The 17,111-nt window shown below is 37.7% G+C and overlaps 1 protein-coding gene across 1 annotated transcript; it reads right to left on the bottom strand.

Moving 5' to 3' along the window:
- Positions 1–1,239: 1,239 nt before the first annotated feature.
- Positions 1,240–14,415, bottom strand: LOC108681123 (nuclear pore complex protein Nup54). Its single transcript, XM_018170115.2, has 10 exons — positions 14,252–14,415; positions 11,415–11,600; positions 10,783–10,915; positions 8,735–8,985; positions 8,130–8,306; positions 7,444–7,594; positions 6,690–6,737; positions 2,638–2,697; positions 2,273–2,543; positions 1,240–1,822 (listed from the first exon to the last, which is right to left on the bottom strand). The coding sequence occupies exons 1-10, from the start codon at positions 14,256–14,258 to the stop codon at positions 1,610–1,612; spliced, it is 1,497 nt and encodes a 498-aa protein (XP_018025604.1). The 5' UTR covers positions 14,259–14,415; the 3' UTR covers positions 1,240–1,609.
- Positions 14,416–17,111: the final 2,696 nt, after the last annotated feature.

The following is a 17,111-nucleotide window of genomic DNA, read 5'->3' on the forward strand; positions in this document are numbered from 1 at the left end:
CATCATGCAGTGCTGGAGGAACCCACCAGCATCGTCATCATGCAGTGCTGGAGGAACCCACCAGCATCGTCATCATGCAGTGCTGGAGGAACCCACAAGCATCGTCATCACGCAGTGCTGGAGGAACCCACAAGCATCGTCATCATGCAGTGCTGGAGGAACCCACCGGCATCGTCATCATGCAGAGATGCACAACTTTCAACCAACGATTCCTGGAACCCTCGGTGGAACACCTTGTTTCTTTCTTTCACCAAATGCATTCTCAGGTCATTAATCATAAGTGTTTTAACAAGAAAATTCTGCCACCTAATTCTATTATATAGTTACATGTATATACATAAACGCTACCTTTGCCAACTTTGACCAAAAATCACTGACTTTGGAAAGGATCTCTTCGAAAGAATTTAAAGAGATCTCGAGTACCTGAAAAATTTCTAAAGGTTGAAGCCAATAAAAAAGTTAATGTAATAGCATGAATACCAGAATTGATTAGATTTATAATTTTTCAGTCATAAATACCAAACGAAGTGAAGACGGGAAAACAGTCGGCAGAAACTGTTTAATAAAACGACATGGGTGGTTTTGAGAAATTGAATATTTTTATGTACCTACTGTTATTTCAAAAATTATCTGATCAAACCTCACCAAAATGAACCGATAATGAAAGCTCCTAACTAAGAAAACACTGAATGAATGCGAGATAAAACAAATGAAATTAAACCATAACTAATCCTGATGCAAGTTTTAAAATCCTCTCAAGACAATGAATTAGGCTGAATAAAACATGAATCCATCAATAAAAATGCGATATTTGTGAGCTGTTGTATCACTACATTACAACAGAACGCGTACCGTATAATATCACCTTCCTTACAACTAAATTTTCCTGCCTATATCGGATCTCACGGGAGGTCTCATTTTGATCAAGAATAACCACAACAGCTTATTAAATAGCCCCAGACGCTGCATTGGACTTGTGTGCTCATCTTACAGCAATGCAACACACAATCAAGCAAGTAAATCCCTAGTATGTTCAGTTTAATTAACAATTGTCTATGAACTCCTTCCATTTTGATGCAGCATCTATCGTTTTGATACTGCAACATCTCGACGCGTCTTAATTTCGATGTCCCATCATTTAGTTCTGCTTTTGATCATGGCATCAAAAGCTTTGATGTCATTCTTGAGGATGGCAACAACCTCCGTAATGCCATCCTGTTGCCACGACAGAAACTCTTTTTGATCAAGAACATCTTATTAAAAAGACCCAGGCGCTGCATTGGACTTGTGTCCTCATCTTACAGCACTGCAACACACAATCAAGCAAGTAAATACCCTACTATCTTCAGTTTAAATTGGCAATTGTCGATGAACTCCTTCCATTGTGATGCAGCATCATTTTTTGATCAAGAACAGCTTATTAAAAAGCCCTAGACGTTGCATTGGTCTTGTGTGCTCAATTTAAAGCACTGCAGCACACAATCATGCGGATAAATCGTTAGTACCTTCAGTTTAATTAACAATTGTCGATGAACCTCTTTTCATTTTGATGCAGCATTTATCGTTTTGATACTGCAACATTTCGACGCGTCTTAATTTCGATGGCCCATCATTTAGTTCTGCTTTTGATCATGGCATCAAAAGCTTTGATGTCATTCTTGAGGATGGCAACAACCTCCGTAATGCCATCCTGTTGCCACGACAGAAACTCCTTGACGTCTCGCTCCGTATCCGGTGACAGGCTGGAGCTCTCCTCTGTTGCCTTGTTGCCGCCGTTGTTGCCTTGAGCTGTTACTTGTGACAGCAGCTCGTTCAGCTTACCCTGGCACATGATATGGAACGGTTATGAGTCATCGCTGAGGAGGTGAACAATATATCATTTATAGCAACCACCCATCATTCATGACAACAATTATGCATTCATGACAACAATTGATCATTCATGGCAAAAATTCATCATTTATAGCAACAATTCATCATTCATGGCAAACAAATCATCATTCATGACACCCACTCATAATACATGACACCCACTCGTCATACATGACACTCACTCATAATACATGACACTCACTCAAAATACATGACACCCACTCGTCATACATGACACCCACTCATGATACGTGGTGAAAACTCAACGTAAATGGCAACCACTCAACATACATGAAATAATGACACACAAACTAAACATGAATGAAACCAAATACATGGAAGGTGCAGGTTCTCACCATATACATGGTAGGTGCGTGCAACTGAGCGTGCAGGTTCTCACCATATACATGGTAGGTGCATGTAACTGAGCGTGCAGGTTCTCAAGCCGTAACCTAAGTTGCTCTTCAGCCCCGGTGATGGGCACGCCCCTCTTGCGGTGGCACTCCTGCGTGACGCTGAGGGCCAGGACCCGGTGTGCCATGAGACGCTGGCGTCGGTGGCACTCGGTGAGGTGATCGTTGAGGGCAGCGAGGCGGGACTGTACGCTGCACACGTCCTCTGCTATCTTGTCCAGCTGCCCCTGCAGCAGGAGGCTCTCTGTCTCCTGGGCCCTGAGGGATGAGGAAATATCATTTGAGGCACTAACACTAATATAATAACTATAATAAATAACACTAAAATACGAGGCGGGATTGTACGCTGCACACGTCCTCTGCTATCTTGTCCAGCTGCCCCTGCAGCAGGAGGCTCTCTGTCTCCTGGGCCCTGAGGGGTGAGGAAATATCATTTGACACACTAACACTAAAATAACATTTGAGGCCCTGGGGGGTGAGGAAATAACATTTGATGCACTATGAAGATATTAAATTTTTTTGTGATAAAATTGGTGACTCGGGATTTTTGTCATGAAGTTAAAAACATATATTTAGATCAATATTGTGTGTAATGGTCTGAGGTCCAAAAATAATTACACGTATTTTGGCAACATATGTGAAGTTAAAAATGAATCTTTAATTCAATTTTGTGTCTCTTGGTCTAGGGAGAGTCTATAAAAAGTTATGAGTTTGTAACTCACTTAGCCGATCACTAATGGATTTTCAAGCTAAACCCACTAATCACAGACGAGATATCAGCCGCTACGTAGCTACGTGTACTTAAGCATCCATGTGTTCAGACGCCGCTACGTGTACTTAAGCATCCATGTGTTTAGACGCCGCTACGTGTACTTAGACATCCACGTGTACAGACGCCGCTACGTGTACTTAGGCATCCACGTGTACAGACGCCGATACGTGTACTTAGGCATCCACGTGTACAGACGCCGCTACGTGTACTTAAGCATCCATGTGTTTAGACGCCGCTACGTGTACTTAGGCATAAACGTGTTCAGCGCCGCTACGTGTACTTAAGCATCAACGTGTTCAGACGCCGCTACGTGTACTTAAGCATCCACGTGTACAGATGCCGCTACGTGTACTTAGGCATAAACGTGTTCAGACGCCGCTAGGTGCACTTAAGCGACTATGCATACAGTAGCCACTTTTTTAGGCAGCTATATGAACTTCAGGGAATTTTTATAACACAGCCCAAAACCATGATAAAACCGTTCATTTTCATCTTCAATAGAATGGCCTTGATAATGTAAGTCTTTTTGACTTTTATTCCTACGAAACCATTCTCAGGAAGCATTAAAGTGAGCTGGGCCATACTACCATGACTTGTGTAGTAGGTAAATATATTTACATAGGGAACCTTACTTGACTAGCTTGCACATTACTTTACCTACCAGCACATAACTCGACTCACTTGCACATCACTTGACTCACTTGCACATCACTTGACTCACTTGCACATTACTTTANGGTTTTTTATTAATATATTATTATTAGATAAAAAAATATTAAGAAATAAATATAAAATAAAAATTTTAAAATATATTTATTAACATTATTATTATTATTTTATTAATATATTATTATTATGTATATTATTAGATAAAAAATATAAACCAATAAATATAAAACAAAAATATTAAAATATATATATTTATTAACATTATAATTATTATTTTATTATCATTATTATGTTAATATTTTATTCTTATATAATTATAATTACTACTAAATGTTCTCCACGTGTAAACTATGCCCCAATAAAAATACTATTCTGAATACACAAATAACGGCCAATTACATATAGTACTATTATAATTATCACATTATTAGTAAATTATATTACGTATCATTGATATATTTAGCCCAACAAATAATGAGCAAACGTGCTGGTTAACAATAAGATATCATTAAAAAATGATTAGTTATTATTATCATTATTCTATTGCAAGTTATTCGATCTGAAACATTGCTTGTTGTGCAAGACCAAACATTTTTGTAAGAGAGACATTAATTATAAAAGGCATCATTATTTATAAGAGAGGCATCGAGTGTAACATACCAGGGAGCTGACCTCGCAGCATTAACAGCAGTTCATAAATATAATAGTACAAATTCATGACCATTCTAATTTACAAGAACTAACATTCCAGATAAGCTTGTATCAGATCTTCAAGACAAATTAATAAGATTCTCAGTTGAAAGAATTCATTGAGCGTCAACAATATCATATTAACCATCATCAGGAACCAAAGCACGTGTAGATTTCCTTCATCAAGTATAGTACTGTAGTGAGTAGTTGAAATCACAATACAATACTTTTATCGAATTAGTATTAGGTATATTTTCAAGTAAATGGCTTTAGATTCGCCACAGCACGTATGTCGACGGGCTCCAATAAAAAATATTTTTTTTTCAAAAACAAAGTTGAACTGTAAACAACAGATTTAAACAGCTTCATAGTCATTTTGTGGCAAAAGAACCTAACAATTCGTAGTTCTGATCAGAATTATACAGTTTTTAGCAGCGAGTTAATTGCAGTATCTGCTGGATGGCGACTCAAGTGTCACTGACTATTTACGTCACTCTAGAGTATTTATAATAATAACATATAATAATAATTAACAGCAAGAGTTTGGCTTAACTCTGCACATGGGATACTAATAACACCTTTTATTGTGTATTGCTTGCTTACTTTATACCTGACATATTAAATAAAAATCTTAATAGAACCAATAATTGTTCCTGCTTTGAGACAGATCAACAGAATTTGTCAAAAGTCTCAAAACAATTTTGACCAATGTTAAGTAACTATAATTGATCAAAAGTCTTACTTCTTTTGTGCCAATTTCACCAAAATTGTGCCCGTTACTTACATTGAGCGTCTGTCTATGTTGTTCACTTTTCAGATGCTGGTAGACTTCCCATGTGTTTGCTTTCTTTGTCTCCCCTGCAAAACAATCAGTAATTAAAAAATTCATAGCACAGTCGACAAAAAAAATGAATAAACTTGACATAAGAATATTCATGTAATTATGAAAGCCCAGGAGTTTTTCCCTATTGTGTGAATGGGGGGGTGAAATGCAACAATAGTTAATGCTTCACAGCAATAAAAAAAATATAACTCAGTACTCACTGTAGTGAGTGACAGAGAGCGCACTTTCTCGTCGACGAAAACGTGAAGTCACGGACGGACGGACAGACAGACGGACAGACATGGCGAGCACAATAGTGCATTTTTTCCACAAATGAGAAAATGCACTAAAAACAGAAAAAATTGAAGGTAGAACAAAAATTTGTATGAAACAAGTAGAGTATTCATTTAAATATCCAATTCATTCATTCACAAGTATTTATTTGTTCAATTCATTCATTAATTATTACAACTACAACAGGAACAAATTATACCTCAGTCAGACATTGAGTAATGATGAGGGGTGAGTACCTCACCAGCAGAGGGAGTACCTCTCACCAGCAGGGTGAGTACCTCACCAGCAGGGTGAGTACCTCACCAGCAGGGTGAGTACCTCACCAGCAGGGTGAGTACCTCACCAGCAGGGTGAGTACCTCACCAGCAGGGTGAGTACCTCACCAGCAGGGTGAGTACCTCACCAGCAGGGTGAGTACCTCACCAGCAGGGTGAGTACCTCACCAGCAGGGTGAGTACCTCACCAGCAGGGTGAGTACCTCACCAGCAGGGTGAGTACCTCACCAGCAGGGTGAGTACCTCACCAGCAGGGTGAGTACCTCACCAGCAGGGTGAGTACCTCCACCAGCAGGTTGAGTACCTCACCAACAGGGTGAGTACCTCTCACCATCAGGGTGAGTACCTCTCACCAGCAGGGTGAGTACCTTTCACCAGCAGGGTCATTACCTCTCACCAGCAGGGTGATTACCTCCACCATATGTATAGAGAAGCATAGCACGCACCGTTAGCATTGCGGTGCTGTACGTAGGAGCACAACACACACACACATTAGCATTATGGTGCTGTACATAGAATCACAGTACACACCATTAGCATTGTGGTGCTGTGCATATAAGCACAGTACACACACACCATTAGCATTGCGGTGCTGTACGTAGAAGCACAACACACACCATTAGCATTGCGGTGCTGTACGTAGAAGCACAACACACACCATTAGCATTGCGGTGCTGTACGTAGTAGCACAACACACACCATTAGCATTGCGGTGCTGTACGTAGTAGCACAACNAAATTCTTATGCCTCACCCTGAATTTGGGCCAATGGTCCTGAGCATCTATAAAGCCCGATGTGATAGGAACACTGCTACAGCTGGATGTGGTAGGAACACTGCTACAGCCCTGTCTCTTATACACATCTAGATGTGTATAAGAGACAGCCCGTACAGCTTGCACAGCTCGCCCACCAGCCCTGCTTGCTGCTCCCTGATGTAAACAAATTATTTATTAGGGGTTGATGAGTGATCATTATTATTTATAAGGGGAGTTTTTCAAAGTGATGAGTGATGATTATTATTTATTAGGCGAGTTATTTCACGTGATGAGTGATGATTATTATTTACAAGGGGAGATTTTCAAAGCGATGAGTGATGAAAATAAGTTAGATATTATGTGCCTTATTAAGTCGGCTAGCAATACTAATAGTTTTGGCTCACCTCACAACAATCAAACACACTCACTACTATAGTCACCTCACAACACTTGCACTACTATAGTCACCTCACAACACTCACACTACTATAGTCTCCTCACAACACTTGCACTACTATAGTCACCTCACAACACTTGCACTACTATAGTCACCTCACAACACTCACACTACTATAGTCTCCTCACAACACTCAAACTACTATAGTCACCTCACAACACTCAAACTACTATAGTCACCTCACAACACTCACACTACTATAGTCACCTTATCACACCTCACCTCACAACACCCATACTACTATACGGTAGTTACCTCACAACAATCTCACCTCACAACACTTGCTCTACTAAAGTCACCTCTCAACACTCGCACTACAATATTCACCTCACAACACTCTCACCTCACAACACTCTCACCTCACAACACTCTCACCTCACAACACTCTCGCCTCACAACACTCTCACCTCACAACACTCTCACCTCACAAGACTCTCCTTCTTAGAGATGACGAGCTCAACCAGCCCCTCCTCAGGAGAGAAGGAGGGCATCTTGATGTAGCCGACCGCCTTGAAGTGGCAGAACTCGTTGTCGGGGGTGAACTCCACGGGGGGCAGCCCGGGGGCGTAGAACCCTGAACAACATCTTATAATTAGCATCTTATTTAGCATTAAAATCATATTATAAAACTATAAACGTCTTCAATATTGTTAGGGTAAATTTGCTTGCCGTTTTCTTTGCTTTAAAATTCATTGTGAATGTGTGATATAAGCAGACTGATAATATAAGTACATATTCTTATAAAATAAAAACAATCTTTTTCAATATAAAGCATTTCCTTGCTATCTAGAAGTGCAGAACCCAGGTTTGCCTTCGCCACAGCCCTACACGGCACTCAGTTGGTCGGCAATATAAGGATATACCGGTATTACACAAAAACAATAATAGAAGTTGCCTTTGCCACAGCCTCATGCATAAATCAAGTAAAGACTGCATGATAATAACAAAAAAATAATGCTAAAATAATAGCTATAATAACAAAATATTAATACTATAGTTACCTTTGCCACAGCACCGCATGCAAATCAATTAAAGACTGTACAATCATAACTGAAAAATACTACCTACTAAAATACTAGAAACAATGGCAAAATAATAATAATAGGTACCTTTGCCACAGCCCCACACGGCCTGCAGTTGGTTCCACTTCTTCAGGACATCATCACGCTCATCACTGAAGTAAGCAGGAGCACACACAGCCATGTATAGTGACACACTAGCACCCTGTTGTTGTTGTTGTTGCTGTTGTTGCTGCTGAGGTTGTTGTGTCAGGCATCCTCCGGTTCCTGGGTAACACATGGGAAGATCATGTGCCATATTCTTGTACACAAAACCCATATTCTTGTATATGTGTATTGTTACCCATATTCTTGTATTTTGTAACCCATATTCTTGTTACCCATATATTTTGTTACCCATATTCTTATTACGCATATTCTTGTTTTGTTACCCATATATTTTGTTACCCATATTCTTGTTACCCATATTCTTGTTACCCATATTCTTGTATTGTTACCCATATTCTTGTACACAAAAAAGGAAATTCCGTTTCAAATAAAACAATAACTTTCCATAGCCACTGGATGACTTTTAAAACATTAGCAATACTAACTAGATGGCTATTGAAACATTGCTAATACAAGCTACTATTAAAATATTACAAGTACAAACATAGTGAAAAAGTAATCCATGTGATAAGCATAGTCCAACATACCAAAGCCTTTGAACGCAGTGTTGTTATTAGATGAGTTGAGACCAAAGCCCAGCATGGGCTGAGTAGTCTTTAGGCCACCGCCAAAGAGCCCACCAGAACCAAAGCCCGACGATGTGTTAGTTCCAGCACCAAAGGTCCCAGTGCCAAAGGCGCTGCTGGTGGTGGTGTTGGTGCCAAAGGCTGTGTTGGTGCCGAGACCAAACCCAGAACTTGTGCCGGTCCCAAGGCCTGTGTTGGTGTTGCTGCCAAAACTGGGCGTCAAAGTTCATAAAATTAGTATTCTCAAGATATTTTACCATAAAAAATTTTTACAAATATTTTATTAATTTATATATTTAGTTAGCAGGGTAAGTTAATCCTAAAGATAAGGATGAAGGAATCTGATTAATATGTATAAATATTTAGGATTCAAACTTGAGCACAATAAGCATGACAGAAAATTTGTGAGTGCTGCACAATTGAAGTATGGTAATAAACAGTGCACCATGAGATTTGCTGCTGCAGTTTCCACACCATCATCATATCTTTCATTCTAATGCACTGGCGGGATAAGTTTTACTAAGCATCAAGCAAGGTAATTGAGCGCTGCTTATTATGTGAATAATCCAGCTACATTTCATAACAAGTAATGTATTTAAATCTCAACTTTCATTTAAAGAAAGATATATTGGAGCAGATGACTCAGCCTGCAGTTCCAGTGCACCATGTTGAAGTTCAATAACTTTAAGTTTTTATGATATTGGCAACACATGAATAAAAATATAGTACCGTGGAAGATGATAAAAAATATGATCATTTCAGTAGAAATGAACTCAGGAAAAGTTCATGGAAAGTATCATGGATCCTGGTATTTCATAGAAACAAACTAAAAACAACAACAAGAAATCAGCTGAAACATAAATTTGATCTCACTCAAAATGAATGTAATCAAGTATATATCTATATATTAGTATAATTAAGGGAACACTATGAATAAATTCTAAATTTTAAAAAAATTCTTGAAATATAACAGGAATACCTACTGGGTTATTCTAACTGATGGACCCAATTCAATAAATTATTATTTATAAAGTGTATTTAAAATGAATAATTTATACATGAAAGAAAAGAGAAAGATTAAAAAATTTTCTACCTATTTATAAATGTTCAATCAACCAGAGTTGCTGTTAAAGGCGGGACTTAAACAGAGTTGCTGGCAGAAGGGGACATGTTATAATTATAAATATAAATATTATAAACTTTTAATCTTTCTTTTTTCATTTATAGTAGGTATATAAATTGTTTATTTTGAATTCAAACATTTATACATATGAAAAAAGTTATTTTAATCTTTTTCTTTCCATTGATATATTAATTATTTATTTTTAATTCATACTAAAATAAATACAAATTTGTTATACTGGGTTAATCATTTAGAATAACCCTGTACTTAACAAAAAGTGTTTTTAAATAATTTATATTAGTTACTTATGTTATAAACTAGAGAATAAGACAGTGACAATGAAGATTATTTACATTCAAAAGATGCATTTTCTCAAGTATACCTATACTTAAATAACTGTTTTTTTATTAGGTCATATTTTTCCCTATAATAATGAATCTAAATGAGCTGTACCTATCCCTATGAGTAATAAAGTATAAAAAAGTATTCTTATTTAAATCACACAAGCAAATTTTTTAAATCAAGTTACATTGATTTTTACTCTGATAATAATTTTATCTGTTCTTGAAATCTTAATTGATGAAGAGAGTTGGATTGTAGCATTGTCTGAGAATTCCCAAAACTTGGCAACACAGCAATGACAGCTGCCATGCTTCATAATAGTACAAAATTATAGATAAATGTCATGGATGGATTTTAACTTTGTTGAGTTCTTATCATTACCCAACATCAATTTTTTCAAATTAATTTTGAATAAGTTTTATTTTTTAGTAAGTACATTCACAATATTGAATGCAGCAACACAAATTTTCAAGAAATCATTCATTGAAATCAATTATAATCATTGCCAACCTCATCATGGACCACTAATGCAAGCCATGCTCACCTGAAGCCTCCTCCTGCTGGTTTGTTGGAGCCAAAAGTAAAACCTGTGCCAGTGTTGCTGTTTGTTCCTAGAGCCCCAGTGTTGCTTCCAAAACTAAACCCACTGTTTGTTGCAGGAGCGGAGTTACCAAAACCTGCAGAGAGTTTGTATATTTCTCTAATATTAAGAATGTTTATTCAACTTGTGGATTAACCTACTGAATGCATGGTTATGCAGACAGAACATTTACAGCTGATTAATGAGAACAAAACTTTGCATACATTATCAACACATTAAATAAAAAAATATACATACATTTGTTTCCAATTAACAGTCATAATATTGAAGTAAAATTTATGCAATGTTAGCAGTTTAAAAATATTCAAAATCAATAGTAATCTAAAGCCCAGAAGAAAGAAAGTAGGTACTGTTTTATTATGCATCAAGGTCTTACTACTCAAGCAAAGAAAAACCTTTTATACATAGCTCTTAGGATTGAATAAGAATTATTTTAGGTGCTCATAGATATGAAACTGAAATACTTCAGGTGTTATCAAAAAATATAATCAATAATAATAATAATTATCAAATAATTAAGAGAATAAATTTTCAGTGACTTGGGCTAGAAATGAATTTTCAGGAACTTTTTTTACCTGTATTGGTCCCAGATATGTTGCCAAAACCAGAAAAAGTGTTACTATTTGTGTTGGTGCCAAATGCTGATGCTGAAGTAGTGGTACTAGGACTGCCAAAAGCAAAACTCTTGTTGCCGGTGCCAAACATTGAACTGGAGCCTCCACCCGATCCAAACCCAGAGGTGTTTGAACCAAAGCTGAATGCTGTGGATAAATGAATCACATGTAAAACAAAATCCGCTTTCATTTTAACATAAAAATAAATATGCATTTTACAGCTTGTGATTAATGGAAATAATCAGCAACTATAGTACATTATTCTTTATAATGCTTGCTAAGTTGAGGGCAATTGTTTAACATATACCATTAAAGGGGGTAATAAGAGACAATTTTTTTTTTAGTTTTTCATTGACAACTTATTATAAAACATTTCATAAATGAGTTTAGGCTTATTTTAGAGGTCTTTGCAATGGCTATTGTATGACATCTCCCAAAAATTTCATATGGGTACCATTTGTAAGATGCCAGAAGCAGAATAAGAGTCCCAAATTACCCTTGAGAATGGGGTAATTCAGGACACTTGAAATAAAACTTCATTTTTAAACATTTGAATCATGCAGAGTGTAGTACCTACTAATTCATTACTAACAGCACTTTGAAGTTCTTTTCAGTTGTGAATGATGTAGATGTTTTCTTTGATTTGTAATTTTTTTTCTCTTATTGATGATATTATTGTATCAATTTTTAATTAACAGAAACCTTTTTTTTTCTATACCCAACACTTTTAGAACCCCCCCCCCCCAAAAAAAAACTTCCATGCCATTGACAACTTTGTTCATTGCAAGCTTCATATCAGCAGCTCACTGCATGGTGGCATTATAAATGCCTTCTAAATGACCATGTATCAATGTAATTGAGGAGTGCCGTGGCTAAAAATAGTAGAAGAATGATCACTCAAATACAAGCTTGGTAAACATATTCCTTTAGGGCCTTGACTAGAGCTTTCCCCGCCATTTCTGAAACCATGACATTCTTACCAGATGAATAACCTCCTATTTAATTGTTAACAAAAGTGCATGATCAGGCTGAGAGTTTCCACATGTACAAAAAATTTGTCATTTGTCATGCCAGAGCCCCATGATTGCGTAAACAAGTATGAAAATTCCAGTCCTGCTCAAATAGGAGTGAGCAATAGGAAAACTCTACAAAAATTAAACATATTTCTATTGAAAAAGTTTTTGAGTCCAGCTCCATCATCAGTTTGATAAATCTGAAACACAAATTGACAAATACAGTCAGAACTTCAGAAGTTAATAAAGTTTGGATTCAGAAGAAAAATACAGAAGTAAAAACCTGACTTTACAGGAAAAAGGCAGAGTAATCAAGTAAATACTGTACCTATCTATTCAGTATTCACACTTTTTAGTAGATAAGAACTTAAGGCTCTCTCTTTTAACTAGTCGTCAGTGTGGAATTCTAGAGGGATAATAAATTAACCAGTACACATAGCATATTGGAAAGCAGGACCTGAAAGCTTGGAAAGGCCAGGAACTTTACACTTTCAGTCCATTATTTACATATCCTATACCTTTCAAGAATTCCATTTGTGATTGGTTTGTTAATTTAGCCACTTTCAGCTTTCCAGCTTTGATTGGATAATGGAATTGTAATATTATCTGCTTTCTAGCTGTGATTGGTTGATGGAAATGCTTTCAAGCTGTGATTGGCTGATGGGGATGCTTTCAAGCTGTGATTGGTTGTGCCCATAAGCCCCGCCCCCAAGTATGGTATATGTACTACAGTACTGGTTAACTAAATACTCAACTGAAACTTGATCATTACAAACAAAAGGCCTGGAAATTAAAAAAAAAACATTAAATATAAGACAAATAAAAAATATCTGTCAAACACGAGATATCCAAATAATGCTATTACAAACCTAATGTACTATACAATTGAAACATTTTGTCCACTTTTGATTCTCCTTTTCATTTATAGTCAGTCTCCTGGCAGGCTGGCAGAGAACTGTATCCAAGGAAAGCTATTCACCTTGGGTGTAAAGCTTTTTTACAAGTGAACTTCCATTCTTAGAATTCCAGCCTGCTAGTCATAGTCGTGGCCATAGAGCCTGGAGGTAGATATTTTCCAGTCCATGCTTGAGCTGCATAAGTTGATGAGTGATGAGTGCACACAGCCTAATGACTTTGAAATGAGGAGTGCATGTTGCAGCTGCCCGATAGTAGCTAGGCTAACTGCCCAGCCCCAGTCTTAATGTCTTATATCTAATAGGGTAAACGCGGTATATTCCGACACATTAAGAAAGGTAATTTAAAATTGATATGTAATTGCACCATGCCTACGATGTTGGAATATACCGCGTTTACCCTAATATGTCCTCCTTCCTTAACCTTCATGCTCATTGCTCAGCAACCCCAGATGGCCCAGAATAGAGATTGCGTAATGTCATTCCAACCGTCCAACGTATGCAGATGCACATTGTGCACAAGTAAATAATTTATAAACTAGGGACAATTTTTTTGAATAAACAGTGGTAGCCTATCCATGATACTTTGCTAGTCTACCTCATACAGCAATCCCTTGATTAACGCGGTTAATAAATCCCCGAGTTTTACCGTGTTAAGCAAAACCGCGCTAATCAAACTTAAGAATATATGGGAATGAACTATGTTTAATGAGCAATACCAAGAAATAGGCATGCTATTCTCTATAACTTATTGTCTGTTATTAACAAACTGCGGGCTTTAGAACCAAAATTAAATTATCAGAAGTAAATCACATAATCGAATTTGACATTTTGATGTATTTTATACTTTCCCAGCAAAATTCCCACTTACCTGCCATCGTGACTTTCAAAGGCAGTTCTCAATTCATAACTAGTCTTAAATTCAAAACTTGAGGTATGGAGCGAAAAACATATATTGAATACAACTGGGAATTTGGGAAATTTCAACAATAACTATCCACACCACAAACGGCACACAGATATTGAAGAGCCCGCTGGCCAGTGGCCACCACGGCACAAAGTAGGGAAACTAAAATGCGGAATACCGAAATACGATTCTACAGTTTCTACATACGATTCAGCAGTCGGGTGTGTGTGAATAGATTCCCCCAATTGAAGCCCTTAGCTTAGATAAATTAAAAGAAGCATGCAGTCAATGAGTTTAATATGTTTAACATTCACGAGATAAATGTTTTCCTAATTGCGTTGAAGCACTGTGATATATGAAGCACTTACCAGCCTGATCTCTGTCAAGGAGGAAGTGCAAACGACGAAGCACCAAATTTGACACTCGGCAAAATTACAGCAATGCGCCAAGCACCATTAGGGCCAATGAAATTTGCCTGTGCCACTGTCCCCACACAGTTGCCGTAGGTTTCATACCTAAAGAATATTTCTGAGGTATGGAGAGTTTCCTGCGATATTCATAAGGATAATGAGATGCTACAATTCAACCTTCTTTTCCAAAGTACAGTTTAATATAATACTGGAAGATCTCCATCAAGTTGTTCAACCGTAACAAGTTTGGGTACTACGACACACGCGCAACAAGCTAGCGATTGATTAAAAAAAGTACTTTTAAAAAAACCTATTATTACACCACTGTCCCAATTTTGATCCAATACAAATTTATGAATCAGACAATTTTATGTGTAGTTATTTATAAAATCAGCTTCATTATTGGACGTTCCACAATCAGCGTACCTAAGCGTGTAAGAAAATAATCTCGGGGTGCAGCCGTGGGCCACAAATTTAACTCTCAAATAAGCCCTGAAGCCAAAGCTAAGTCTCAGTGTTAAGAAAAACTTTCTCAGCCACAGAGCTAGAAGCCGCAAACTGCGTTGGAACAAATGGCACACTGCTTAAATGTAATAGCGCATATATCTTCAGCAAATACTTAAACATGCTTGATCGGAAGCATGCAGTGCTGCATTCGGCCTCACATAAACCGATCTAACCTCTCCTGACTTCATCTTTTCATGCTTCGTCGACTTACAACTTTCTTGAAGCCTATGATTGGCTTTACTTGGTCAGATCCTTTCTCCTCTCTAACTTTCTGCGGCCAATAAGGGTAGGTTAAATCTGCTCAGTTTTGTTTTGGGTGGAGAAACTTTGCTAAGTGCGTAGGTTGGGCTACAAGAGGTTAGGCCGGAGTAGGTTTGGCGAGATGCATTATGACCAAATTGACCATGTTCAACACGGGTATGCTTAAGCTGTGGACATATAGTGCTATGGGTTTTAGCAATTAACGTGATAGGCTCCAATATCCTCTAGCGTGCTTAACCACGGGAAAAATATGAACCAATTGCGAAGTTGGGCAACGCTGGCCTCCGGTATGCGCCACCGCAATCTCTACATTTTGCGATCCGAATTTTCGCTTGAACGCGTGGGCACCTTGATCACGTGGACCGAGAGGCCAGTCGTTGCGGGTTCGGCTTTGGTCCTGCAGTAGTTTTAATGGATTAATTATATTCATTAACTGAAAAATTTATCTCGGTATTACAGGTTTAACACTTGGCTAATTTGTAATTCCTGCTATTTCCTTCATGATCGGAAGTCGGGCATTCTACGCTCAGAAAATGCGGTCATATGTGGGAAACAGTGAAATGATTAAGCGTTAAATTTTCACAGTGAAATTCAGGAGTTTTATGTCATTGGCCAATGACAGAGCAAGAAACATTCATTCTTTCAGCTGATGCGAACTAAGCTGCATTCTAGCGCGAGGTTCTTAGAAGGTAATCCAGGTTAATTCGATTTTCTATGTTTAGCTTTTACGCTTCAGGTGAAACAATGTCCACGTTAATTAAGCAGAGAGACGGAAATGACTATTTATTACAGTCCAATTAGAAGCTAACAATTACCTGTTGCATCAATATTTTGGGAAACACTTCCGTCTCCAGTAATTTATGATCTTAGCAGCTCCAGCACACAATTCTCTCTACAGATATGTTTAGATTCTACTTGCCTGCACTTTAGCCACACGTGTGACTATGGATACATCGGAAGGGATGCATGCGCACCCCATCGGGGGAAGCCAGCCAAAAACTACTCGTTTTCGGATTAGGCGGGTTCTATGAACTGCAAGCTAATGGGTAACATAAGAAAAATTATATTTGAATCCCGGAACTCATGATTTTATTGATTGAAAATGGAATAAAAGAGAATATTTTGCTGCCAATGAAGTCTGCAGGGTTAACCTGATTAAATTAAGTGCGACCATGAAGATTTCACATTTTTCGATCAAATGTTGACAAATATTTTCAGCCTTGTTGAAGGCAAATGATCAATTTAAAGGTCTTATTTAATTTAAATGATCAATAAACTTCTAAAACGATCAATTTAATAGCCCTTCGAAAATTTTGATGAAATTCACTTATATCAACTTACCGCAGAGCAGTATTCAGCATACGAAATAAATATTCACACCTGCAACATTCTCGCTGGGCACTGACCAGTGAGGATGCATGTTAAAAGACAACATTGCCCAACATTACACTCGTCACTTTCTTATTTCTTCCCGTGCGGAATCGTGCTACCCATTTGAGTAATCATATGAACTTAGTGTTTGGGACCATGGGTGCCGTAAGCCCGCAGCTACTACTCCAGTCAGTATAGTCTTCACGAAGGCGACACCCCAACATTCGCCTACCTCCACACTTACCCCGCCTCTCCACCTAAGCAAAATTCATCAG

Source organism: Hyalella azteca, unplaced genomic scaffold, assembly GCF_000764305.2.
Source record: "Hyalella azteca isolate HAZT.00-mixed unplaced genomic scaffold, Hazt_2.0.2 contig491, whole genome shotgun sequence".
NCBI lineage: Eukaryota > Metazoa > Arthropoda > Malacostraca > Amphipoda > Hyalellidae > Hyalella > Hyalella azteca.